The sequence below is a fragment of the Perognathus longimembris genome, chromosome 7 (assembly GCF_023159225.1).
Source record: "Perognathus longimembris pacificus isolate PPM17 chromosome 7, ASM2315922v1, whole genome shotgun sequence".
In the NCBI taxonomy this organism is placed as follows: domain Eukaryota; kingdom Metazoa; phylum Chordata; class Mammalia; order Rodentia; family Heteromyidae; genus Perognathus; species Perognathus longimembris.
Window position 1 is genome coordinate 67,619,691 of NC_063167.1, and position 26,189 is coordinate 67,645,879.

At 44.4% G+C, this 26,189-nt stretch overlaps 2 protein-coding genes and 1 non-coding gene across 5 annotated transcripts in view; 1 reads left to right on the forward strand and 2 right to left on the reverse strand.

Moving 5' to 3' along the window:
- The first annotated feature begins 964 nt into the window (after nucleotides 1-964).
- On the forward strand, nucleotides 965-25,873 carry LOC125355403 (adenosine receptor A3-like). Of its 3 annotated transcripts, XM_048351751.1 has the most exons (7): nucleotides 2,335-2,911; nucleotides 14,697-14,803; nucleotides 17,719-18,066; nucleotides 21,179-21,245; nucleotides 22,971-23,071; nucleotides 24,040-24,110; nucleotides 25,617-25,873. In XM_048351751.1, exons 1-7 carry the CDS (start codon nucleotides 2,562-2,564, stop codon nucleotides 25,617-25,619), a joined length of 1,047 nt encoding a protein of 348 aa, XP_048207708.1. In that variant the 5' UTR covers nucleotides 2,335-2,561; the 3' UTR covers nucleotides 25,620-25,873. The 3 variants fall into 3 exon arrangements, with proteins under 3 accessions (XP_048207710.1, XP_048207708.1, XP_048207709.1); XM_048351753.1 differs by lacking the exons at nucleotides 2,335-2,911; nucleotides 14,697-14,803; nucleotides 17,719-18,066; ... (2 more) ...; nucleotides 24,040-24,110; nucleotides 25,617-25,873 and adding exons at nucleotides 965-1,049; nucleotides 4,831-5,577; XM_048351752.1 differs by lacking the exons at nucleotides 14,697-14,803; nucleotides 17,719-18,066; nucleotides 21,179-21,245; ... (1 more) ...; nucleotides 24,040-24,110; nucleotides 25,617-25,873 and adding an exon at nucleotides 4,831-5,577.
- Nucleotides 9,127-26,189, reverse strand: part of C7H1orf162 (chromosome 7 C1orf162 homolog) — a 32,906-nt gene continuing 15,843 nt past the window's right edge. Inside the window, exon 6 of the mRNA XM_048351755.1 lies at nucleotides 9,127-9,206. Within this exon, the coding sequence (XP_048207712.1) occupies nucleotides 9,138-9,206 (69 nt within the window). The 3' untranslated portion in view covers nucleotides 9,127-9,137. The remainder of the gene's footprint in view (nucleotides 9,207-26,189) is intronic.
- Nucleotides 24,398-24,521, reverse strand: LOC125355824. Its single transcript, XR_007211752.1, has one exon. It is a non-coding gene; the product is annotated as a small nucleolar RNA SNORA40 (small nucleolar RNA).

Sequence of the window (26,189 nt, forward strand, 5' to 3'; positions counted from 1 at the left end):
AATTAATCACCAAAATTTAAAAAGCTGGAAGCAGAGCTGTAGCTCAGGCTAGACCACTAGCTTTGAGCTGAAAAAGCTCAGGGACAATACTTGAGCCTAGAGTTCAAGCCTAGGACTGCCCCACCCCCCAATTACTCTCTTAGACATTTCCTCCTCTGAAGGAGAGAGAAAGAGAGCCATTGCAATAAGGCCACATCAAGGCTGACAAAGCTTCTATATTCTTCAATACAGGGATGCTGGCAGAGCTAATATCGGAAAATGCTACAACAAAGGGAATGCAACCAAGGAGGATTGCCCCTTACTGAGGTTCAGGGGCAAGTGACAGGTATAGGATCAATGAGTATAAGACTCCTCAGACTTGAAAAACTTAGAGTACAGACAAGCCCCATGCTCAAGTGTCTCTTAACTACCCCATTAAAAAGTGTTTGCTTGCTGAGCCAGTGCCTCATGCCTGTAATCTTAGCTACTTGAGACGCTGAGATCTGGGGATCTCAGTTCCAATCCAGCATGGACAGGAAAACCCAAGGGACTCTTATCTCTAGTTAACCAACAGAAAGCCAGAAGTGGAATCATACTGCAACAACACTGTTGTTATGGCTAAATTTGGGTTTGGGCCATATATATATATATATATATACATATATATATATATATATATATATATATATTATGGTAAATCAGGTAAGTCCTTCTGTCCACTTTGTGGGCATAGGTCCTGGTGGTTCTCTTTGATGACTTTCTAATATGCCCGTTACCACTGTGGATGCCACCAAGAAGCCTCTGAACCCAATACAATTGCATTCAAATGTTGGTGGATCTCAGAAGCTGCTGACCAATGGAGTAGGACTGGAGGCTTGGGGCTGGGGAGGGAGAGTGGCAGATGTGTGCACAGATGATCTTTCCTTCCTGTATATCTGTTTATACTGTTGTCCAGCTGATCCTTGGAGAGGTCTGACAATGGCCACTTGCTAGGAGGAGAGAACATGAGACTGTACTGGGGGTGTGGGAAGTTGATGATAGAAGCTAAGCAGATGAGATGAACACAAGAGGTGCTGTGCCTTTACTCTTTTTATTAGTGTTATTATTTTATTTGAAAATGCTAAGAACAGCTATATAAGTTACAGTTATATAAGTCAGGCAAAGATTACATTTCCTTTTGGACAATGTCACCCCTTCCCTCACTCTCCCTCTGTTTTCCCCTCACATCCCACCCACAACTTGTATAGTTCCTTTTCAACATAGTGCCCAATAAGTATCATTGCTACATTTGTTTACCCTTTGTCCCTCCATTTCTGTGCTTCCCCATTACCTTCCCAAAGAAATACAGACAAACAAGACAGAAAGAAAAGAAAACAAAAACAGCAAAAAAGAAAAATCTCTTGTTTTTATTTCCTGGAGTTCATTCTCATGTATGATAGACAAACAGGCATTGTGCCTTTCTGTTCCTCTCCTAAGAGTGTCCTCCTGTGGTCTCACTGTATGCGAATGCCTATAAAATTGATCATTTTTCTCTTTTGAGCAGGGAATATTTGCTTGTCCCATAATAAGAACCTTTGTGGTGTGTGTGTGTGTGTGTGTGTGTGTGTGTGTGTGTGTGTGTGTGTGTGTATGCCAGTCTTTGAGGCTTGAACTCAGGGCACTGTCCCTGAACTTCTTTTGCTCAAGTCTAGAGTTCTACGACTTGAGCCACAGTACCACTTCTACCTTTTTCTGAGTAGTTTATTGGAGATGAGTCTCATGGACTTTCCTGCCCAGGCTGGCTTCGAACCTCGATCCTCAGATCTCAGCCTCCTGAGTAGCTTGGATTACAGGCATGAGCCACTAGCACCCTGCCACAATCTTTGGTATAAAGGCTGGGTCCCAGCTGGGCTGCACAGAGTCTCCTCAGTGCCATTCTGCTCTAAGTAGAAGTAGAGTTCCAGCTAAGGGTAGGTGGCTACTACCAAAGTCTAATTCTTGTTCCTCTACTTCTCCTTATCGTGCAATCTGTGTTTAGCAAGCAGAAAACAAAGATGTTCTGTAGCCAGGTTTCAAGCTTCTCTTCCACCCAAACCTACACACTCAGCTGGTCCCTGAATGAATGATGGTGATGCCTAATCTCATCTTGAGCTTTCCACAGGACACTCAGGCCACCCTTTTTTCTGCTCTGTCCATCTTTTGGCTGAGTGTTCCTAGCTCTTTACTTCCTCTTGGCCTATCTCACTTCCTGAAACATCCCAAAGAGGGCTACTTATCTCGATGGAGCTCGAAAAGCCTTCTGGGGGCAGGGGGAGGCAAAGGCCTTGACTGCATCTGTCTGGGGAACTAAGAGAAGCAACATTTCCAGATGCAGCCTACATGCTAGGAATGCGTGGCCCACATGAGCTGCAGGGGAGCACCCTGGGGTGGGTGCTCTCTAAGGAGATGGGTCTCTAAGAAATCACCAGAGAAGACAAGGCGTGGTGAGCCAGCTGTGAGTTTCTGCTGCTGCTCTGAGAAGATGTCTGCCAAGAGCTAGGTCCACTGGCCCAAACAAATCCTACTGGCTGCACCTGTCACCTGGGACCCTGCTCTGAGACAGTATGATATCCAATAGCATTGCTCCATTGTGGGCAAGAATGACCTACATTGCCATGGAGATATTCATCGGCTTCTTTGCCACCGTGGGCAACGTGCTTGTCATTTGGGTGGTCAAGCTGAACCCCAGTCTGCAGACCACCACCTTCTATTTCATCGTCTCTCTAGCCCTGGCTGACATTGCAGTTGGGCTGATGGTCACACCTTTGGCCATTGTGGTCAGTCTAGGAGTTGAGATGTACTTCTACAGCTGCCTACTCATGGCCTGCACGCTGCTGGTCTTTACCCATGCCTCCATCATGTCCTTGCTGGCCATTGCCATCGACCGCTACCTGCGGGTCAAGCTCACTATCAGGTAAACTTACCTGAAGAGGGCTAGGGTGGGGCGGTGGCAGAGGTGCCGTGGAAAGGGGTAACAAAGTTCAGATTGAAAATGAATCAGAATTGACCCTTGAAGTCCAAAGAGAGGGAGAGATGGATGCCTTTTCACCTACAGTCTGTGAGAAGTTTAGGAATGATGAGCTGAGACTCAGGAATGAGAAATAGAAGAGTGCTCTGAACCCTTCCCCAACTGACCATGGGTGGATATGCAGTCCTTCGAGAGGGTAGAAATGATAGAAATCTACTAGGTAAGAGATTGTATTGCAGGAGCAGGAAGAGAAGAATAAGAAGTAGATAGATGATTGTGTTGCTTTGCAAATATAGATTATTTTAATTCTGCTTCCCTAGTCTGTGCTTGCCCCAGTGTTGAGAAAGAGGTTCTTTTTTAGGTTGTATTTTTTGGGGGGGGGGAGAGTTGTCTTTTTTGTTGTTGTTCTGGTATTGGAACTTGAACTCAAGGCCTTGAGCTCTCTCTTGCCTTTTACTTAAGGCTATTTCAGCCACATCATTACTTCTAGCTTTTTGCTGGTTAATTTGATAAGAGTCTCATGGACTTTTTTGCCTGGGCTTGCTTGTCATTTTTCTGACAGGGATGAGGATGCTTATCAGTTTCCTGAATAGCTAGGATAACAGGTGTGAACCATCTGTATCTGGGAAGAATAGGATTCTTAGTGTTTACTTTCTTTTTATGATGAGAGAAATGAACTCCCTTAGTATCCTAAATGATAGATACTGCGCTCATACTTCTCTTGGGAAAAGAGCATGGTGAAGAAGCTACAAAGAAGCTTCATCACTTGTAGCTTGTACGAGTTACTTACTTTGCCTGGCCATAATATTTACACTTTCCTTACAAGACTCAATGAGTTAACACATGCAAAGTTCTTAGAAACATTCCTGCAATACAATAAATAGTTGCTATAATTGCTAATATTTGCACTGTGTGTGTGTGTATGCACACTATTCCTGAGCTTTTTTGTTCAAGGTTAGTACTCTATCACTTGAGCCACAGCTCCATTTCCAGCTTTTTGAAATGGTTAATTGGAGATAAAAGTCTCACAGACTTTCCTTCCTCAGCTGTCTTTGAATCACGATCCTCAGATCTCAGCCTCCTGGGTGGCTAGAATTACAGGCGTTTGCCACCAGCCCCTAGCTATTTGCATTATTTTTTCATTGTCATTAGTAAAATGTCATCATCAAAATATCTCCAGCTGATGACCAATAAAATATTTTTATTGAAATAAAGTTTTCTGAGTAAGCTACTCCTCTCTAATTCTTTCCCTACTTTTGCAGTCTGTGTTGGCTGTTGACAAGAAGGGTCCTGTAAGGAGAAATGGTGGCTTTCCCTGGGAAAGTCATTTAAGGGCTCTTCCCAACCTTACTGATTCCTTAACTCAGGTGCCATGTATAGATGTCCATTGGACGAAGAGGGAAGGCTCAAGTACTGATGTGGGTGTATTTCCTGAGACTCACATCAGAGGCAAAGAAAGCAAGGCAGAGTAGAACAGGCAATCATGCTTTAGGAGACCGTGTCTCCCCCTGTGAATGATCCTAAGAGAGTTCGTTAAATCCATCAACCCAGGAATGGAAGAAATCTTGAACTGGAAATGAAGTCCTAGTGGGGAACACATAAGCATCTAATTCTTGGCAACACATTCAGGATCCATTCTGCACCTTCCAGAAACATTTCTGGATTTTTCTCTCATCTTTATCTGCTCATCTCATTTACATATCTAGTAGCATTCTGACAGTCACTGTGGACTCTTGATGCTCTCCTTTCTGAGCAGAAGTTTGGAGAGTTTGCTTTATCATGCTCTTCCACCCTTTCACCTGCATCACCTCCTGGATTTAGTATTTCCTGCTATGAACTCACTTGACTCTTTTCCATTCAAACAGATACAGAAGGGTCACCACTCAAAGAAGAATATGGCTCGCCCTGGGCATTTGTTGGCTGGTATCTTTCCTGGTGGGATTGACCCCTATGTTTGGTTGGCATATGAAAAGGATCTCAAGTGACCTCCAAAATATCACCACCATTCAATGCACTTTCCCCTCCGTCATGAGCATGGACTATATGGTGTTCTTCAGCTTCGTCACCTGGATCTTCATTCCCCTGATTGCTATGTGTGCCATCTATCTGGACATCTTCTATATCATTCGGAACAAACTCAGTCAGAACCTGTCTGGCTGCAAAGAGCCAGGGTCATTTTATGGGCGAGAATTCAAGACAGCCAAGTCCCTGTTTCTGGTTCTCTTCTTGTTTGCTTTGTGCTGGTTGCCTTTGTCTATCATCAACTGTATTCTCTATTTTGAAGTTCAAGTGCCAGAGTTTGTGATATACCTGGGCATCCTGCTATCCCATGCCAACTCCATGATGAACCCTATTGTCTACGCTTGCAAAATCAAGAAGTTCAAGGAGACCTATTTTTTAATCCTTAAAGCCTGTAGAAATTGCCAGCCCTCTGAATGCTTAGACTTAAGCATGGAGCAGATTTCTGAGTAGTCACTCATGAATAGTTAATGACTTTTCTGTCTCCTTGGCCTTCAGCTTCAGTGTCAATAAATACTGGGGGGCCTAGCAGACCTTGGTTCCTATTGCCTGCCTGGGAGGGGAGCTTTTGGCAAGTTGCTTACAATTATACCTTTTAATCTTTTAACTCTGACTGGGCACTGTCCCTGAGGGTTTTTTGTTTTTGGATTTTTTGTTTTGTTTTGTTTTTGCTCAAGGCTAGTATTCTACTGCTTGAGCCACAGCTCTACTTTTAGCTTTTTGGGTCATTAATTGGAGATAAGAGTCTCATGGACTTTCTTGCCTGGCTGGCTTCGAACCACAATCCTCAGATTTCAAACTCCTGAGTAGTTAGGATTACCGGCCTGGCTTTGCTCTCTTGCTCTTCTCTAATTGATTTTCTAGAGGCCTGAACTGGGACAATGTGTTCTGGTATTGTTGATTGTGTTCCTTTTTCCCCAAACAGAAGAAGAAGCCATGGAATCTTAAAGGTTTTGTTGTTGAAATGGCTCAAGTTGGGCTGGAAGTGTATGTGACAGTGACTTGATTTCAGCAGAGAATCCACTCTCAGAAGAGTCCTGGGAGAAGGTGGGAGTGGTTTAAAGGGGGGAGGGCCTAGATGCAAGTCACCTGTGTCTGAGTTAATAAAAAGATAAAAGCAGCTCTTTGCTTGTCACTTGGGCCTTGAAAACCCAGCTGGATGCCCTTGACATTTGGCCTACTTGCTACCCAAAGCCAGATGGTGTACTTGTCTTCCTTCCCCTTATCCCAGAATCCCTATTCCTCACTCCTGGATTCATGATGAGAAAGTATTTGTCTGCTCTGTGAACCATTAATTCCTGTTGCTACAGAACCAGTCCTAATCAGTTTTTGGGAGGAGGGGACTCATTCTAAGAGAATAGTGGGTATATAGCAGAAAGAGACAACAGATAGTTATTATTTGTTGGGCACTTATTTTTCACTGAGCTTTTTGCATATACTGTTCCCTTTGGTCCTGACAACATGTGAAGTGTTTGACTCTTTGAGCCATGCCTCAACTTTTTGCTGGTTAATTGGAAATAAATAGACTTTCCTATCCAGGCTGGCTTTGTATTGTGATCCTTAGATCTCACCCTCCTGAGCAGGTAGGATTACAAGTGTGAGCATTCAGCACTCAGCCTATAAATATTTTTTGTCTCCCTTTTGCAGACGCATAGAGAAATTAAGTATCCTGTCTACAGTTCACGTGACTAGCAAGTAGTAGATTTAGGTTTCACTCCGTGTTATGGGACTATCCAAAGTTTTGGCCACTTATTCTTAGACAAGAAGTAGGGGCTTGTGACTTCAGAGTCCAAACTGCAACCCCCACCTTCTGGACAATGAACACACAAAAGGGTACAAACTGGTGTGTGAGCTTGAGACTTTTGCCTTAGCTACTGTTTTTATTGCAGTATAAATTAGCATACATTAATTGTATGAGGTTTCACTGTGGTAGTTACATATGTACATATAATGTATTGTGATCAAATTCACTCCAGGTATGTTACTCTTTTTGTTTTTATTTTTGATGTTACGGGGCTGGGGATATAGCCTAGTGGCAAGAGCGCTTGCCTCATATACATGAAGCCCTGGGTTCGATTCCCCAGCACCACATATACAGAAAATGGCCAAAAGTGGAGCTGTGACTCAAGTGGCAGAGTGCTAGCCTTGAGCAAAAAGAAGCCAGGGACAGTGCTCAGGCCCTGAGTCCAAGCCCAGGACTGGCCAAAAATAAATAAATAAATAAATATTTTTGATGTTAGTACTAGGGTTTTAACTCAGGGCCTCATGTTCTTGCTCAGCTTTTTCCTCTCAAAGCTGGCACTCTAATACTTGAGCCACACCTCCACTTTTGGCTTTTTGCTGGCTAATGAAGAGAAGAGTCTTTTGAGTTTGTCTGTCTTGACTGGCTTCAAACCATAATTCTCATATCTCAGCAATAATTAATTTTCAGTAATAGAAGCATTCAGCTTTTAGTGCTCTTTATTTTTTTCCTTTTTTGTCAGTCGTGGGGCTTGAACTCTGGGCCTACTACGCACTGTCCCTGTGCACTTGTGCTCTACCACTTGAGCCAAAGAACCACTTCTAGTTTTCTGGAGGTTAATTGGAGATAAGAGTCTTACAGACTTTCCTGCCTGGGCTGGCTTTGAACTGCGTTCCTCAGATCTCAGCCTCCTAAGTAGCTAGGATTATAGGCTTGAGCCACCAGCGCCTGGCCTAGTACTCTTAACACCTCGCTTCAAACATTTTTAGTGGGGTTCATTATCCTATTTTTTTTGGCCAGTCCTGGGCCTTGGACTCAGGGCCTGAGCACTGTCCCTGGCTTCCTTTTATTCAAGGCTAGCACTCTGCCACTTGAGCCACAGCGCCACTTCTGGCCGTTTTCTGTATATGTGGTGCTGGGGAATCGAACCCAGGGCCTCATGTATACGAGGCAAGCTCTCTTGCCACTAGGCCATATCCCCAGCCCTCATTATCCTATTTTTTACACAGACATACACACATTTACATAGTGTATTTTGGTAATATCTACCCCTAAGCCAGGCTCAACCCTGTAATCCTTGCTACTCAGGAGGCTGAACTTTGAGGATCAAGGTTCTAAGCCAGCCAGGGCAGTTAAGGTTGTGAGATTCTTATCTTTAGTAAACTACTCAGAAAAGTGATGGGGTGGCTGGGAATGTGGCTTAGTGGTAAAGTGCTTGCCTAGGTTGCATGAAGCCCTGGGTTCGATTCCTCAGCACCACATAAACAGAAAAACCTGGAAGTGGCTCTGTGGCTCAAGAAGTAGAGGGCTAGCTTTGAGCAAAAAGAAGACAGGGACAGTGCTAAAGCCCTGAATCCTGAGCCCCAGGACTGGCCAAAAATAAAACCAAAACAAACAAACAAAGAAATGAGATGGTGTGGCTCAAGTGGTAGAGTGCTAGCCATGAGCAGAAGAAGCTCAGGGACAGCATCTAAGCACCAAGTTCAAGCCCCCAGACAAGAAAAAAAGAAATTTACCCCTATCATTGTCTCCTTTCCATTCTTCCTCCCTGGTTATCTTCCTTACAGTTCCTCTTTTACAATCATATCCTGTTAGTTTTGTTTTAGGTCTAAATTGCATATATGAGTTAAAACATAATTCTCTTTGTGAGCTTGCCTCATGTCACCCAACACAATTGATAACAAGCTCCATGCATCCATTTTCTTGCAAACAAGACAAGTTCATTCTCTATTTTGTAATCTTTATTCTTTACTCCATTATGTATAAATACCATCCTTCCTTGATCCATTCATTGGTTGTTGGGAACCCAAACTGATCCTATGTCTTTCCTTAGCTACTATTACTGATCACTAATCAGAATACTGAGAAGTGTCGAGTGTCACATCGTTCAAGTATTGACTGTGGCTCCAGACACTCAAGGTGCCTCTCTTTTGGCCTATCCATACTTGCATCTGTTCATGGATTCTCACTTCCAAGCCCATGTAGCAAAGTGGATATTCCTATTACACAAAGAAAAGTATATGAAATGAAATGAAGTCTTCACCATTCCTGAGAAGTACATTCTAAGCATAATCTTAGGCCACATCCAGATGACCACGTTTACCGTTGTTAACATTTTATGGAAGCGAAGGGTCTTTATTTCTTCTCCCAGGAAGAATCAAGAATCCAAAGTGTTTCTCCTTTACTTCATTTTTACTGGTAGTTGACCCACAGCTCCAGAAAGAGGCCCTGGATTTGTTTGAAGGTTTCATGACTTGTGCCCTGTTTGGGAATAGGAAGAGGAAGTGCTGTGGAGCTCTCAGTTTCCTGGTAATCAGTACACCTTACCTCTTAATTTACAATCTTACTCAGTTGCTACAGTACCTCTCAGCTCCTGACTTATTTTTTGGAAATTTAATTTTAAGTGACCACTTCCCTCAAGTCAAGACCTGCCCTGGGCCCATCAATATTACTGGAAGAGCCAACCCATAGGAAGCTTATGTACTGATTTACATTTTTTTCTCTCTTGTCCTGGTTTCCCACTCACCCCCTCCCCCCACTGATTAGAGGATTGATGGATTTCAGAGAATTGCATTTTTTGTTTTGTTTTTGTGAAATGGACTTTTCCTGCAAGCTCAAGAGAAATACTTTCAGTGAACTCAAAAAAGATGAACCAAAAGCCATTGGTTAGAAGTTTGGCTAGAAGGAAGAGCCTTACCTTGGTTTCAGGTTTGCAGATTACAGTGGCAGGAGTTCCCTGTTCCATGGCCCCAGCTTCCTTTCAGCAAGTAGAAAAGGCTAATTGTGGCTTTTACTCTGAAAAAGACCACCCAGACAAATCTGAGGAGGGCTTTCTCCTCCTCCATATAAGGAAGCTGGGACAAAGGTGGATGCTAACTGAAGTGATTGCCTTATTATTATTTTTTACTAAGTTGTGTGAAAATCTGTAATTGTTATGCCCAAGTTGCGAGAAGACCACCAAGAAGACCACCGAGAGCCAGATGTTCCGAAATGCAAAAGCAAGGCTTTTTTCAGGCGAGCTGCAACTCAGGCCTCGTCCTACCCACCAACACAGCAGAGGTTAGGAGGAAGGCCCTGAGCTGAAATTTCACAGAGCTTATAAAGGCAAAAACCCAAAGTTACAGCAATTAGGTGTTCAAGCAAGATTAGGATACGGGTACAAATCTAATTGGCTCAGGGCTTGAGGTATTCCGGGGTGGTTAGAGTTAAGCAGGGAGTTTCCTGGCCAGCTGGGCCCTAATAAGCTTGTCCTGCTAGCCGGGATAATTGGTGGCCTGGATTACTCATAGTTTAAACAGACAACAAAACAGGGGCTGCCTGAAAATGGGGTTTACTTTAACTCTTCATAATGTCTGGAAAACAAGCAGAAACTATTCTGTGCTTGTTGTAGCAAGTGGGTCAGCCTCTGGCCCTGCATTTGGCTGGCTCACATGCAGGCACACTAGTAAGAAAAGTTATACAGATGTGTTATAAAGATAGACTTGAGGGCTGGGAATATGGCCTAGTGGCAAGAGTGCTTGCCTCATACACATGAAGCCCTAGGTTTGATTCCTCAGCACCACATACATAGAAAAAGGCAGAAGTGGTGCTGTGGCTCAAGTTGGCAGAGTGCTAGCCTTGAGCAAAAAGAAGCCAGGGACAGTGCTCAGGCCTTGAATTCAAGCCCCAGGACTGGTTAAAAAGAAAAAAAAGATTAAGACTTGGAAGTCGGATGTGGTGGTCCTGGCCTGTACTTCCAGCTACTCTCCAACTCATCTCTGCTCAGCTCAGTTCAGCTCAACTCAACTCCAAAACTCTTAACTCAACTCAACTCGATTCAAGCATTGTGGGTTTGATACCAGCCTGGACAAAAGAGCAAGCCGCATTCATAAACAAAACAAATCGTCTATGCATACTAAAATTCTAACAAGTTTAAACTGGTAAGCCCCTAATAAGGGCTTAGTTTGATGTTTTCTGATTGATTACATTTTAAATGTTGGCTGTTGACATGTGCTGGGTCATAATTTGTCCATGTAGAAAGCCAGGGTACCTAATGCTCTCCATTTAAATGAATTTTTTGTTTCCTTCTTTTTTGTGTTGTTACTGGGGCTTGAACTCAAGACTGGGGTTTCTCTCACTCGGCTTTTTTGCTTGAGACTGGCACTCTGCCACTTGCGTCACACCTCCACTTCCAGCTTTTTTTTTTTTTTGCCAGTCCTGGGGCTTGGACTCAGGGCCTGAGCACTGTCCCTGGCTTCTTTTTGTTCAAGGCTAGCACTCTGCCACTTGAGCCACAGTGCCACTTCTGGCTTTTTCTGTATATGTGGTGCTGAGGAATCTAACCCAGGGCTTCATGTTTGCGAGGCAAGTACTCTTACCACTAGGCCATATTCCCAGCCCATCCACTTCAGCTTTTTATTGGTTTATTGGAGAGAAGTATCTCTCTCTCAGTCTGTCTGTCTGGGCTAGTTTTGAACTGAGATCCTCAGATTTCAGTCTCCTGAATATCTTGAATTACAGGCGTGAGCCACTGGTGCCTGGCTCCTAATTTACTTTGTTACTTTTCCATGTGTTGGATGTTTTGCTGATGTCTATCTGTGCACAATCCTTTTTTCTTTCTGCTGGCCCTTTCTTTGGTTTTATGATTCCTTCCCTAAGCAATATTGAGTGTTTTGCATCCAGTATTGACTAAGACAAAAATTTCTTTTATTTTTTTGCTTATTTTCTTGAGATAGGGTCTCCCTATGTACCTCAGGTTGGCATCAGACTCTATTGTCCTTCCTCTGCCTCCTACATTCTGGGATTATAGATGCATACCACCATGCCCAGATATAGCACTGTTTTTGTTGTTTTGTTTTGTTTGTTTTTTGTTTTTTAAATAGGGCCACACTGTACTGATTATTCAGTGCTGTGTAAAGAATCATCCCAACCTCTGAAGCTTAAGACAACAAGCTTTTCTTATGTTTTCCATGGGCTGGGAACTTAGAATATGTCTTATTAGGGTGGTTCATGCCCAGGGTCTCTTAAAAGCTTACGAGAGCTGCAGTCACCTAAAGGCCTGATTGGGGCCAAGGGTTCACCTCCAAGGTGGCTCTTCCATGTGTAGCAACTTGGTTCTTTTCCTTGTGGACCTCTCCATCACCTGCTTGAGAGCTCTCACAAAATGCTAGCCTACTTTCCCAAGAAGAAATACTATAAGAAGCTTGGGTAAAGTTGCACACTTTTTCTGATCCCTCTAAAGGCACACACCATCATTTCTGCCATATTTCATTGGTCACACAGGATAGCCTTGATTTAGATATACATGGGCAGGTACACCAAGACCCATCTTGAGAGTTAGCTATGACAATACTATTATCACCTCCAAAAAGAATAATTATTTCTTCATAGTACCAACTATCTAGTTGCTGTTGAATGGTTCTGAATTGTTTGCTTCCATTAGGACCCAGGTAAGTTCTGTGTATTGCAATTTTTCACCCTGTCTCTAAATTCCCATCTACAGGTTCTCTTTTAGGAAAGGGTTTTTATTTTAATTTTTATTTTTTGTGCCAATCTTTGGGGCTTGAACTCAGGGTCAGGGCTGCTGTCCCTGACCTTTTGTGCTCAAGGCTAGCACTCTACCACTTGAGCCACAGCTCCACTTCTGGCCTTTTGTGTGTTTAATTGGAAAGAAGAGTCTCTGACTTTTCAGCCTGGGCTGACTTCAAACTCTGATCCACTGTTCTTGGCCTTCTGAGTAGCTAGGATTATGGGTTTGAGTCATCAGTGCCCAGCTAGAAGAGATTTTGATAAAGAATAAATGCAACAATGTAGATAAAGACCTACCATGATGCAAGTAAGCTTGCTGTTGATCCATCTGCTGAATTGGTGTGAATTATGGGATGGCTCCCCTTTCTCTGTACGAATCCAGTTTTAGAATATGTGCTACAGAAGTAAGCACATATACTAAAAAAGCAACTACTGTTTTTCAAGAGAACATTATTATGCAATCTAGAAAACCATCCACATCCGCCCTGGATATGGGAAGTGCGAGCTCTGGGTTCTGATAAGTAGCACTCAGCTTAAATTCAAGAATTTAAGGTGGGACTGGGGATATGGCCTAGTGGCAAGAGTGCCTGCCTCGGATACATGAGGCCCTGGGTTCGATTCCCCAGCACCACATATACAGAAAATGGCCAGAAGCGGCACTGTGGCTCAAGTGGCAGAGTACTAGCCTTGAGCAAAAAGAAGCCAGGGACAGTGCTCAGGCCCTGAGTCCAAGGCCCAGGACTGGCAAAAAAAAAAAAAAAAAGAATTTAAGGTGATTTCAGAATTCAAACTTTTGAAGCTAGTGAGCACGCAGTCTGTCAGAAGCCAGGAGACATTAACCTATGTACCAAGAGCATGGTCCAGCCTCCCTGACTGGTCTCAGCCCTAACCAGGAATGCTTTCTGGAAAAATGGAGAACACAGTTGTGGCTTCTGACACACAAAACTTATGTGGAGCAAGACGTTGGTGGTTCATGCCTATAATCCTAGCTACTCAGGAGGCTGAGATCTGAGGATCACTGTTCAAAGATAACCTGGCCAGGAAAGTCCCTGAGACTCTTATCTCCAATTAACCACTAGCAAAACAGGAAGTGGTGTGGTGCTGTGGCTCAAAGCACTAGCATTGAGCTGAAGAGCTCAGAGACAGCACCCAGGCCCAGAGTTCAAGACCCATGACCTGTTGGGGTCAGCTGTGCCTTTAAGGGGCCACAGCTGACCTTGGCCTGCCCCTCCCCTTCCTGCCCTTGGCAGGAAGAGAAGGCTCTGCTCCTGGGGCAGCACGTGTGTAATGGAGGACACCTCAGAAACCCATCCTTAGGGGGCTGGGCCTCTGCCCCCGAGGGAGGTCCCCTGGACATCACTTGATGGACAGCCCTCTGTGACCAATCTGCAATCCCTCTCTTGTGCCCGCCCTCGGGGGTATATCTGGGGGGCTCCTCATTTGAATAAACAGAACGCCCATGAGGTCTTCTCCAAGACTCCCATGCATCTGTGAGTGTCTTTCTTGAAGGGCCTGAGGAGTCTCGTTCAGCCACATGCACTGAGGCTTACCTGTGTCCCCGTCACTCCACCCTGGGCACCTGTAGGTCAGGCGCCCAGGGAAGAGGGTGAAAAGGAGATCACACTTAAGAGAGAGAGAGTAATCTTGGCATCCCCAGACCCAGGGGAGGTAAATCTAGCCCGGCAATGACCGACAAAACAAAAGACAAAAAAACAAAAATAAAAAGACTTACATTGTCTATATTCCAGGCACATATCAAAGCAACGGCTGGCATATTTCACCAGTGCCCACACTCCTAGATATTGCTGTGGCTTCCACATTGATGTTAGACTAAGTAGGAATTTCTCTGCTGGGATTCTTCCCATCTAAGTGGGAGTTGGGTCTCTAAGCATGGGGGAGGGAGAAGGTACCTGAGCCATTGGTAAGACAGCACCATCACACACCTGAATGTGTGTCAGAGGTACATGTGTGTATACCCTACTAGTGTCTACAAAGTCTATGTGCCAATGTGGATTTATTCAGGAAGGCGATCTCCCCTGTTCTTTGGGGCTCGTCTGGGAAGCTCAGATTTTCTCAGTTGTCCTATAAATAAGATTATGCCCATGAATGACGCCCCTTTCAAAAGCACCCTTGTGCAGTTACACACAACAATAATGCTCGGGATAATGGCTGTGTCCTTCTATATGGGTCTCCTACAACAGTATGAAACCATCTTAAGTTCAAACCTATGTTTCCCTAAAACAGTTGCAGGATTCCTGAGATTCCTAGGGTCTTTCGATCTTTCCAGTGGAAGGTCCCCTTCGTTCGCATCATGGGGCTCTTCATTCTGCTCTCTTTGGCTCTCCTTTCAGGTAAGATGTGGGGAAGGAAAGTCTTGGTGTTCTAAGCCATGATCTTCCCACCAAGCCGGTAGTTTTCTTCTCTCCTACTTGGAGTTTTTGCTTATTGATGTGTACCCCCTAAGCAGAATGGATGGGAAAATAAAAGGAGGTGAAAATAGGTCCTTTAAAATTTTTTTCAAATCAATGTTATAATTAAAATTAAATTGTTATTATAAAGGGATACAGTTACACAAGTCAGGTAAAGCGTACGTTTCTTTGTGGACTTTTGTGTCACTCCTTTCCTTGCTCTCACTGTTTCTCTCCTGTTCCCTACCACAAGTTGTAGAGTTCATTGTCAACATAGTGTCTAGTGCGTGCCACTGCTGCACTTATTCACCCTTTGTCCCTCCAGTTCGGTGCCTCCCTTACCCTCCCCAAAACAGATAAATGAACAAACAAGACAAAAAGAAAAAACAAAAACAACAGGAAAAAACAACAACCCTTGCTACTATTTCCTGAATTGAAAATAGATCCTTTTAACTTTTGTTCTTATCTCAGATAAGAACAATTGGGAAACTTGAAATCCTTAGTCAAAAAGAAGGTTCTAGGGCTAGGGATATAGCCTAGTGGCAAGAGTGCCTGCCTCGGATACACGAGGCCCTAGGTTTGATTCCCCAGCACCACATATACAGAAAACGGCCAGAAGCGGCGCTGTGGCTCAAGTGGCAGAGTGCTAGCCTTGAGCAGGAAGAAGCCAGGGACAGTGCTCAGGCCCTGAGTCCAAGGCCCAGGACTGGCCAAAAAAAAAAAAAAAGAAGGTTCTATATTTTCTCCCTCAGTTTCTCCTCTCTGCTCTTCCCTCACACAGGTTTGCACAGACATAGGAGGGCACTACTTTCCCCTTTCTGCTGAGGCCTAGAACCAAAGATGGGTCTCAGAGTACTGTGCTTGTCCCATCTCCATCACTCCACAGCTGTCACCATTAGAGTTACTTTACCTCTCTCTGGGTCAGCATCTGTGCCTAGGAACTGATCTCATGATCTGCCCTGTGAATGCACGATTAGAACAGAATGATACGTGGGAGGAATACGCACCTGCCCAGGAGACCATGCAGAGACAGTCATGTACAGGAGAAGGAAGTTTATTCCCCATGGGAGAGGGAGCAATATGGTGCTTTTCCCTATCCAGGGGGATCCTTGTAACTCCGGGGCTGGAGATGGGAGGTACTATGCATGGGTATCTAGGTCTGGGCCGAGAGTGGGAATGCCCACCTGTCACAGGATAGTTCTAGGGGGCAGAGAGGAGATCAGGTCTGGGTGGAGGGCATTCTGCTGATGCAGCTAGGGGCTACAAGGTACCCCAGGAAATGTAGTGCGAGGGACTGAGGACCCGAGGTGGAGGGAATGCTAACAGGAGATAAACTTGCTTCCTAGGATGGAGCCACATCCCCTCCATCCATGATGTGCTCTGCTGCCTCATCTCTTCTCCTAGGTCCCTTTCCCAGCCCAAAGTCAAGCTAGCTGTGTATTCATAGCTTGCTCATTATGCAGTATCCTGATGTGATAAAAGTGCCTACATTGCTCTTGTATAGAGGAAATAGTAAGCTCTTAGTTCCTAGACATTCATTTTCTTTTTGAGTCTACCAAGGTAGGATGGGGAGCTAGGAACAGAAAATCTACTGATGGTAAGCCAAAGGCTCTTTAAAGCTCCCAGTGTCCACATCCATACATCCTTAGGCCGGGGGACAATACTTCTTGATTGCTGCATCACTTTTCTAAGGACACTATAATAACACACTATGATGCAGGTAGCCTAAACAATAAAAATTCATTTACTGACAGTTATAGAAGCTAGAAACCTGTGTTAGTTAGCATGTTATTGCTGTGATGTAATGCCTGACATAACTTTAGAGAAGAAGGATCTATCTTGCTTATAGTTTCAGAGTTCATCACTGACTGGCTTCTTTGTTTGGGGGTCATAATGAGGCAGAATATCATAGCAAAAGGGCCTGGTGGGGCAGAGCTGCTCACCTTACGGCAGCCCAGAACAGACAGGGTGGGCCTGCCCTTGGAGGTATTTTCCATCATCCCTTTAATTTCATCAGGGGCCTCCACCATATGGGATGCTATCTCCACATTCAAGATGGGTTGAGTCTTCCTCCTTTAATTGATCCTCTCTGGAAATACTTCACAAGCAAACCTAGAAGTGTACTTTACTAATCAATCCAATCAAGTTGACAAGAACAACCACCACAAAGTCTAAGATCCAGGTTTCTGCAGAGTTGTTTTCATTCTGAGGCCTCTCTCCTTGGCTTGTAGTTTCCTTGCCGTATCTTCACAAGGTCATCCTTCTGTCCTCATTGTTTGTTGGTCTCTCTCTTTTTTTTTTTTTTTTGGCCAGTCCTGGGCCTTGGACTCAGGGCCTGAGCACTGTCCCTGGCTTCTTCCCGCTCAAGGCCAGCACTCTGCCACTTGAGCCACAGCGCCGCTTCTGGCCGTTTTCTGTATATGTGGTGCTGGGGAATCAAACCTAGGGCCTCGTGTATCCGAGGCAGGCACTCTTGCCACTAGGCTATATCCCCAGCCCCTGGTCTCTCTCTTTTTAATAACAACACCCAGCATATCTAATTAAGATTATTTAATTTTAACTTATTTTGCTAAAGGCCTTATATCCAAATGCAATCATATTCTGAGGTATGGGTGGAGGTACGGGAGAGGTTAAGAATTTTAGAGGAATACAGTTGAGCCCCTAACATGTATCAACTCCAAATAGCCAAAACTCAGTCTCTGGTTCTTCAATAATTATCCATAAGGAAGTTGAGAGTATATATATATGTGTGTGTGTGTGTGTGTGTGTGTGTGTGTGTGTGTGTGTGTGTGTATTTATATATGTATATATATATTGAAATAACCATGTGTATATGTTTGTCTGTTTGTGATTCACAGATGGCATGGTTATGGATGAGAAGATCAAAGAAAGCTTTGTGATGGATGCAGCTTCAGCTGTCTGTAATTACGATGCCCAGTACAAGGACCACACTAAATACTGGTGTAGGGGTTATTTCCGGGACTACTGCACCATCATCGCCTTCACCCCCAACAACACCAAACGTGTGGCCCTGAGGGACACAGGAAACCAACTCATTGTCACTGTGTCCTGCTTGACCAAGGAGGACACGGGCTGGTACTGGTGTGGCATCCAGAGAGATTTTGCTAGGGATGACATGGATTTTACTGAGTTGATTGTGAATGACAACACACAGGGCCTGGCCAAGGACTTCTGGTCTGGGAAAGGTAAAGAGGTTCTCAGGAGTCTTTTTGTGTGTGGAGTGGGGCTGTTCCCACAGTGGTAGGTGCTTGTTGATGTAGTAATAACTCACTGAAGCCAGTGATCTCCAACTCAGTCTGACCAAGGTGTTGGGAGAGGCCAGTGGGATTTCACAAGCATGACATTTTTGTATGAGTGGTAAGGTAAGGCTTTCAGGTTCTTAAGAAACCTCAGCCCTGCAAGTCTAGAACCTTGGAGAAATGACTGAGACGGCAAAAAACAGGAACAAAACCCAAATGTCTAGACACTTTCAACTTAAATATTTTAATAATTTACATGGATTATGATGTTGTTGTCAAGCTGACCAACGCTCACTTTGTTTTTCTGTTTGTGGTGGTGGTACTAGGGCTTTAAAACTGGGTCTCCAGTTCTTCATTAGCTTTTCTGCTCAAGGTTGGTGCTCTACCACTAGCGTCACACCTCCACTTCTATCTTTTTGCTGACTAGCTGAAGATAAGAGTCTCTTAGGGGCTGGGGATATGGCCTAGTGGCAAGAGTGCTTGCCTCGTATAGATGAGGCCCTGGGTTCAATTCCCCAGCACCACATATACAGAAAATGGCCAGAAGTGGCGCTGTGGCTCAAGTGGCAGAGTGCTAGCCTTGAGCAAAAAGAAGCCAGGGACAGTGCTCAAGCCCTGAGTCCAAGCCCCAGGACTGGCCAAAAAAAAAGAGTCTCTTAGATTTGTCTGCCTGGGTTGGCTTTGAGCTTCGGTTCTCAGATCTCAGCCTCCTGAGTAGCAAGGATTATAGGCGTGAGCCATCAGCTCCTGGCTAAGCACCCACTTTTCCTTGTAAGGAACAGAGTCTTCCCTAGGAGGCAAATAGTAGGGTGGGTTTGGGACTGGAGCCCACAGGATGACAGTTGTCTGAGCCAGTCAATTGTGACTTTCAAGCAAAACAGAAACAGAAGCATGAGTGGAGGGAAATTGCAAAAAAGCTAAGTAAGGGGGCTGGGAATGTGGCTTAGTGGTAGAGTGCTTGCTTAGCATGCACGAAGCCCTGGGTTGGACTCCTCATCACCACATAAACAGAAAAATGGTGCTGTGGCTCAAGTGGCAGAGTGCAATCCTTCAGTGATAAGAAGCCAAGGACAGTGCTCAGGCCCTGAGTCCAAGCCCCAGGACTGGCAAAAACAAAATAAAAAGCTAAGTAAGAGTGTGAAGCCCCAGTACTGGTGTGTATACGTGCGCGTGCACGCGTGCACACAGACACACACGCACACACCCATACTCGAAGCAATGGGGTGCCAATGGGTACCAGGATCTGTGAGAAGTTTTCGGAATCAGCTCCCAGGTGGCCTAATGTGATAATAAGAGGCTCTAGTACAGGGAGTGAGTGGGGGGCGTGGGGGGGGCGGTTGGACTGGGCATGGGTCTCCTCAATTTCATTTGGCATTGTGCTCTGACTAGCAAGAAAAAAGATCACTCATAGAAATGGAAACGAGAAGCTACAAGAGAAAACCAGAAACCAGCTACTAGTAGTGCCCTTCCATGAGCTGACTTCCATTAGGAGACACAAAGGCTTTCTGGTATAAAAGGTTGGCAAATCTAGGTGCCACTGGTTCACACCTGTAATCCTAACTACTCAGGAGGCAGAGATCTGATGATTACAGTTCATAGCCAACCTGAGCAGGCAAGTCCATGAGACTCTTATTTCCAATTAACCACCCAAAAGCCAGAAGTGAAGCTGTAGCTCAAGTGTTAGAGTAATTGCCTTGAACAAAAAGTTAAGGGAAAGAGCACATAGGCCCTGAGTTCAAGCCCTCTCTCTCTCTCTCTCTCTCTCTCTCTCTCTCTCACACACACACACACACACACACACACACACACACACACACACGCTTTCCAACATTCAGCAGAAGGAGCATGTGGGTATTTGGGAGTTCTCCCAGTTTGCTCTGGTTGGAAGTCACAATTCATTAGCTTAGGCAGCTGTCATCCTGCAGGCTCCAGTCCTAACCCTACCCTCCTAGTCGCCTCCTAGAGAACTCTGTTCCTTATAAGGAAAAGTGGATGCTTAGCCAGGAGCTGGTGGCCCATGCCTATAATCCTTGCTACTCAGGAGGCTGAGATCTGAGAATCAAGATTCAAAGCCAACCGAGGCAGACAAATCTGAGAGACTCTTATTTCAATTAACCAGTAAAAAGAAGAAGTAGAGATGTGACTCTAGTGGTAGAGTGCCAGCATTGAGCAGAAAGAGCTAGTTAAGAGCATGTAAATTATTAAAAAATATTTAAGTTGGAAGCTTCTGGGCACTTAAGTTTTGTTTTGTTTTAGTTTTTGTTGTTTGCCAGTCCTGGGACTTGAACTTGGGATCTTGGTGCTGTCCCTAAGCCTCTCTGTGCTCTAGGCTAGTGCACTACCACTTGAGCAATAGGGCCTCTTCTGGATTTTTCTAAGTAGTTTATTAGAGATAAAGAGTCTTAGGGACTTTCCTGACCAGGCTGGCTTTTTTTATGTTTTTGTAGCCTCAGTCACTTCTCCATGGTTCTAGATCTGCAGGGATGAGATTTCATAAGAACCACTCTTGAGTTTTAGGCTTTGGAAGAGAGAAGTTCCCTCTAAAAGTGCTCCATCTATGCTTTTGGTAAAACAGACCTCTCCCAGGTAATATCAGTGGAGGCACTATGGGTGGCCAGGTTGAGACTTCTCCCTTTGGATTAGTGGCTATCAGAAGCAGGATGTGGCAACTGATCACATATTGGTTCTTTCGTAAGCATGAAACTGGCCATCTACAGGAATGCAGGAGGCATTCCTTCCTAGGGGAGTAGCCCTCAGCCTGGGACTATAACCTGTGGACCTTTGTGTGAATCAGGCTATTTCCCTTCTTCCATGTGTGTGGAGTTCAGTGGCACTGTGGCAAATTGACACCAGGCTGAATTTTAGCTCCTATAGGTTTCCTTATCCATGTTCACTGTGCAGGGTATATTTATATAACAGTTGAATGCTTCCGTCTTAGTCAGAAATCTACAATGTACTCACTTTCTGGAGACAGAATGACAGGCAGAGAGGCAGCTGAAAGGAAAAGGCAGAGGGCCCCTGATGAGTCTTAACTCTAAACAAATCCTTTCTGATTTAGACCTATCAGGCCAAAAGAACAGAAGTTGCAGGACTTCCAAAGTTGTCCATAAGGCAGATCGCTCCAGGTGAGTTAGGAAACAGTTCTGTTTGGGAGGGCAGTGGTGGGGTAGGATGGGCCATAATCCAGTAGATGGTTGACTTGTACCCATTATTTCTGGCTGCATGGTGTTTGCCCACTTAAATATATTTCTCTCAAAAGGAGATTCTGATTTGAAAGCAGAAAAAGTAGTTTCTAGCTACTTTAATTAAAGAGGGAAGGAGCCTGGTGCAGGTGGCTCACACCTATAATCCAAGCTACTCAGGAGGTGGACATCTAAGGTTAGCCATTCAAAACCAGCCAGGACAAAAAAGTTTGTGAGACTTCCCCCCCCCCCATTTTTTTTTTTTTTTGCCAGTCGTGGGGCTTGAACTCAGAGCCTGAGCACTGTCCCTGGCTTCTTTTTGCGCAAGCATTGCACTCTGCCACTTGAGCCACAGCACCACTTCTGGCCTTTTCTGTTTATGTGGTGCTGAGGAATTGAACTCAGGGTTTTGTGCATGCTAGGCAAGCACGCTACCACTAAGCCACATTCCCAGCCCCCTGTGAGACTTTTATATCCCATAAACTGCTCAGAACTTAAGTTGGACATGGCACTAAGGCTCAAATGGTAGTGTCCAAGCCTTAAGCCCAGTGCTCAGGACCTGAATTTAAGTCCCAGGACCGGCACACACACACGCGCGCTCGCGCGCGCACGTGTGTGAAAAAGACATTTATCCTAAGGAACCAGCACTGTCTGAAATGCAGGGGCCCAGATGTCAGAAGAATCTCTTGACTCCATCTTCATCCACAGATTGACCCCTCAGTTAGCCTCCTTTTCTCTCTCTATATGTGGTGCTGAGGAATCGAACCCAGGGCTTCATGTATATGAGGCAAGCACTCTTTTTTTTTAAAAAAATTAATTAATTTATTTATTATGGTCCCTAAGCTGCTTCTTCTTCTTCTTTTTTTTTTTTTGGCCAGTCCTGGGGCTTGGACTCAGGGCCTGAGCACTGTCCCTGGCTTCTTTTTGCTCAAGGCTAGCACTCTACCTCTTGAGCCACAGCGCCACTTCTGGCAGTATTCTGTATATGTGGTGCTGGGGAATTGAACCCAGGGCTTCATGTATATGAGGCAAGCACTCTTGCCACTAGGCCATATTCCCATTCCCTTCCTTTTCTCACATACTGCCCTTTTGATTTATTTTCTTTTTGTCACTATTTATCTATTTATAGTTTTCATTTCCCCCATTTAAGACTGGTCAGTTAAAGACTTATTTTTCCTGCCAGGTGCCAGGGGCTCACACCTGCAATACTAGCTACTCAGGAGGCTGAGATGTCAGGAGTGCAGTTTGAAACCAACATGGGCAATAAAGTCTGAGATTCTTGTCTCCAATAAACTAGCCAAAATTGCCATAAGTGGAGCTGTGGCTCAAGTGGTAGAGTGCTAGCTTTGAGAGGAAAAAAAAAAGCTCAGGGACAGTGCCAGGCTCTGAGTTCAAAAGCTCCAGGACTAGCACTGAATGAATGAATGAATCATTTTTATCGCTTCTAGTCTTAGATAAATATCTCAGGACTTTGATTGGCCCAGCTCAGTCAGATAGATGGTCACCAGGTCAAAGCAATGTGGTTACTTTAGACTAGAGAAAGTCAGTTTCCAAGTTGCAACTGGGTTGAGAGTGGTGGGGTGTTGATTTCAGAAAGAGAGAGCCAAAGCAGAGAATCCAGGGTGTTTTCCTTTCAAGGATCATGCAGTTTTCTGTATTACCCTCTAGGATGTCCATTCTTATCATTTGCATACTGATCACCGGTTTGGGAATCATCTCTATCATCAGTCATTTGTCCAAAAGAAGGAGAACTCAAAGGAATAGACGGGGTAAGTGCCACAGTGGGTGGTGGAATGGCGGGGAATCAGAGAGAAGGGGCTTGGAGCAGATTTCAAATGAATGAATGTGACCCTTCTCTTACGGCTCTGTCACTTAGAGACCAAAGCTGCCAATCCATGTGCTAGGGAAGATAAAGTCAACCTCTTGGTGAGAGGTGACAGAAGGAACCCTATGCCATTTTTTGTGTTCTGTACTGGGGCTTGAACTAAGGGCCTAGGGACTGTCCCTTAGGTTTTTCCTCAAGGCTAGCACTCTACCACTTGATCCAAGAATGTTGTAAACTTTTTTGCTTGGGCTAGTTCTGAACAATGATCCTCAGATCTCAGCCTCCCAAGTAGCGAGATTAGAGTCAGGAGCGCATGGTGCCTGGCTCTACTATGGCTTTTGTAAATGGAGACTGGAACAGATATTCTCTGGAAATCCCGGAGAAAAACCACCCTGCAAGATATATGTATCTGCAGGGCCAACTGATTCCCTAACATGTGAGGTTGGGAGGCAGCCTTCCTCCTTGATTGAGGCATTTTGATCACCTGGAAGAACTGGGTCCAAGGCTCATGTTAAAGGCAGAAGCTTCTGGGCCTCCTGGGTAGGCATCGAAATATCTTTTTGAGCTGGGTGCTGGTGACACGTTTGTAATCCCAGCTCCTCAGGAGGCTGAAATCTGAATATTGCAGTTTGAAGAGGCTGGAAAGTTTGGCTAAGACTCTTATCTCTAGTAAACCACTAGAAAACTGGAAGTAGAGCTGTGGTTCAAAGTGGTAGAGTGCTACCCTTGAGGGAAAAAGCTCAGGAACAGTGCCCAGGCCCTGAGTTCAAGTCCTATGGCTAACAACAACAAAAAAAAAAAAAAAACTTGAAAGGGTCAGGGTAGGAGAGAACAAGCCCACAAGCCTTAGCCTTGGTGTTGCCCTTAGGTAAGGGTGTAGTGCCTAGTGTTGTGTTTCCTTTTTCCCTTGAGTGGTTACCGGTAAAGGCCTCACTAGAAGCCCCCAGACCAACCATGCTTCTTCTGTGATCCCCACGCCTTTGGTAAGTTCTCTCCTTGATTCTACTGTCCTGAATCCTGTGTTCCACAGAGCCTGTTCTTCGGGGCCCCCTTTTAAAAATAGGGCTGTGTCATGTGACTTGCCAGAGGCACAAGAGAGAGCTCTAAGCTGCCAAAATCCCGAAGTATTTGCTGAACAGAATCAACATCAGACACAGTGCTTCTGTTTAACGTAATGCAGATCTGTCTTTTTTTAAGCTTTTACATCAACTTTATTCTCAGAGCCCAACCTATGTGAGCTAACAACCCTCCACATTACTATTGTAGAAATCATATTCCTTCTCACAAGTACCAAAATCTCATACTCAGCAATGAGTTCTTGGTTGCAAAAGAGGATTTACTGTTTGCACCTGTTCATAAGGCTTTGTTACAAGGTAAACACACACACACACACTACTACTACTACTACTCAGAAATGTCTTTTTGTTTTTCTTTAAATAATAGATGCCAACACTTCAATACTGTAAAAACATCTTAGGCAATGAAGAGTCAGTAAACATAACCATGAAATCGATTTCTATTACCTCTATATATGAAACTATAGCAGAAGAACTCTTCACAGAAAGGGGGAGGGAAACATAAGGACACCACAGAAAGATGTCTTAGAGAAATACAGAGTCCAAAGCCTGGGAGAAGCTGGGGTACAAGCTCAGGCTGGGTGGTCTCACATTTTCTCTGTAATGCTTTGGTACTGGAACCATGGCAGGAGCCCTAGGAAAAGCAAATTGTGGTTCCTGTAGCATCCTTGGCCTTAGTCATCTAGTCACTTTGGTAACTATGGAGGAGGAAGAATGTGAACAAAGTAACACTTTTACCAGGTTTGCAGAGACTGTTCCCTCCTGGACACAATTATGGTGTCTGTTTTTACAAAGACCATTGTCCATTGCTTTAAGGTATGATCTTGGTCAGCTTGAACTTTTCTGAGCCTGTTTTCCTCTCCATAAATCATTCATCCTATTCATTTATTCCACAAATAAGGAACATACTAGATGCTAGAATATAATGAAAAGCAAAAATAAGTTAAGGTAAGACCATCCCACATAAACAGAAGTGTAAAATTATCAAACTGGCTTAAATGAAGAAGCCCATGGGTGCAATGCAAGCAAGATACAATAGTGAAATCCAGCCCTATTCATGATAGCCAGGAGTTGTAAGGCCAGTTGTAAGGAGTTGCAAGGTAGCTGTGGCTTGTGTCTTCACATACAGGCAAATGAAAAGCAAGGTCCCTGACAGCTTTAACATAATAAGTTTGAGAAGATGTCCAGTTGCATTTGTATCATCAAAATTTGGTGAGAGGTGGATGTAAACCTGTGTCCCATATGTTCTGTTTAGTGTACTGATGAGCTAAGCATCTGATTCCAGACCCTCAAAACAACCTTGGTGTTTATTCCCAAGGAAACCTGTAGGAGAGAGTTTGTAGCTTTTCTTGAAGAAACATCAGATAGGCAGTAGACCTGAACTCAACTTTTCCTTTCTGTTCCCCAACAAAGTAGGCAACCATGAAGCTCCTCCCATGCCTGCTGACTACAAGGGAAATGGCTCAAACCAAACATGTGCAACGAAAGATGTCTTTTATTTAGTTCATAAATTAAGTATGGTGCTAGAGTAGGATCACTATGGCAACTGGCCGGAAATCTCAGGGATTGATTCTGAACTCTCAGGCTTTCTGAAGGACCCTTTAAACCTTGCCAGCCTCATTCACAGCCCGGTAACAACAATAGCAGTAGTCAGAAGAGCTAGAACAGACCATGCTGAACAAGGCCGCCATCAAATAACATCTCCTCACCTTAGTTGGCTGGTATTTGATTGGCCAGAAGTGAAGAAGAGGTGCAGAATCTGGGTCAGAAATCACTTGTATTTTGTTTGTTAATTAATAAATTCCTGACCAATGTTGAACAAACTCCAGAGTTATGACTAATTTCTCCCAGGATATCATGGTTAAAGTACTCCTTGGAAAGTTCCTTAAAAAGTGAAATAATCTAACTCATTTCTGAATTAGGCTTAAATGCTGTCCTACCCAAAAGAAGGGAAATAGTATAGTCAATGGCTTTCAGGTTCACTTG

What these genes read in the sequence shown, in the direction of transcription:
- LOC125355403 (XM_048351751.1), top strand. Translation starts at nt 2,562, where the DNA reads ATGATATCCAATAGCATTGCTCCATTGTGGGCAAGAATGACCTACATT. An exon ending in CGGGTCAAGCTCACTATCAG is followed by an intron (nt 2,912 to 14,696) that starts GTAAACTTACCT and finishes TCCCTAAAACAG; the next exon opens with TTGCAGGATTCCTGAGATTC. An exon ending in CATAAGGCAGATCGCTCCAG is followed by an intron (nt 21,246 to 22,970) that starts GTGAGTTAGGAA and finishes ATTACCCTCTAG; the next exon opens with GATGTCCATTCTTATCATTT.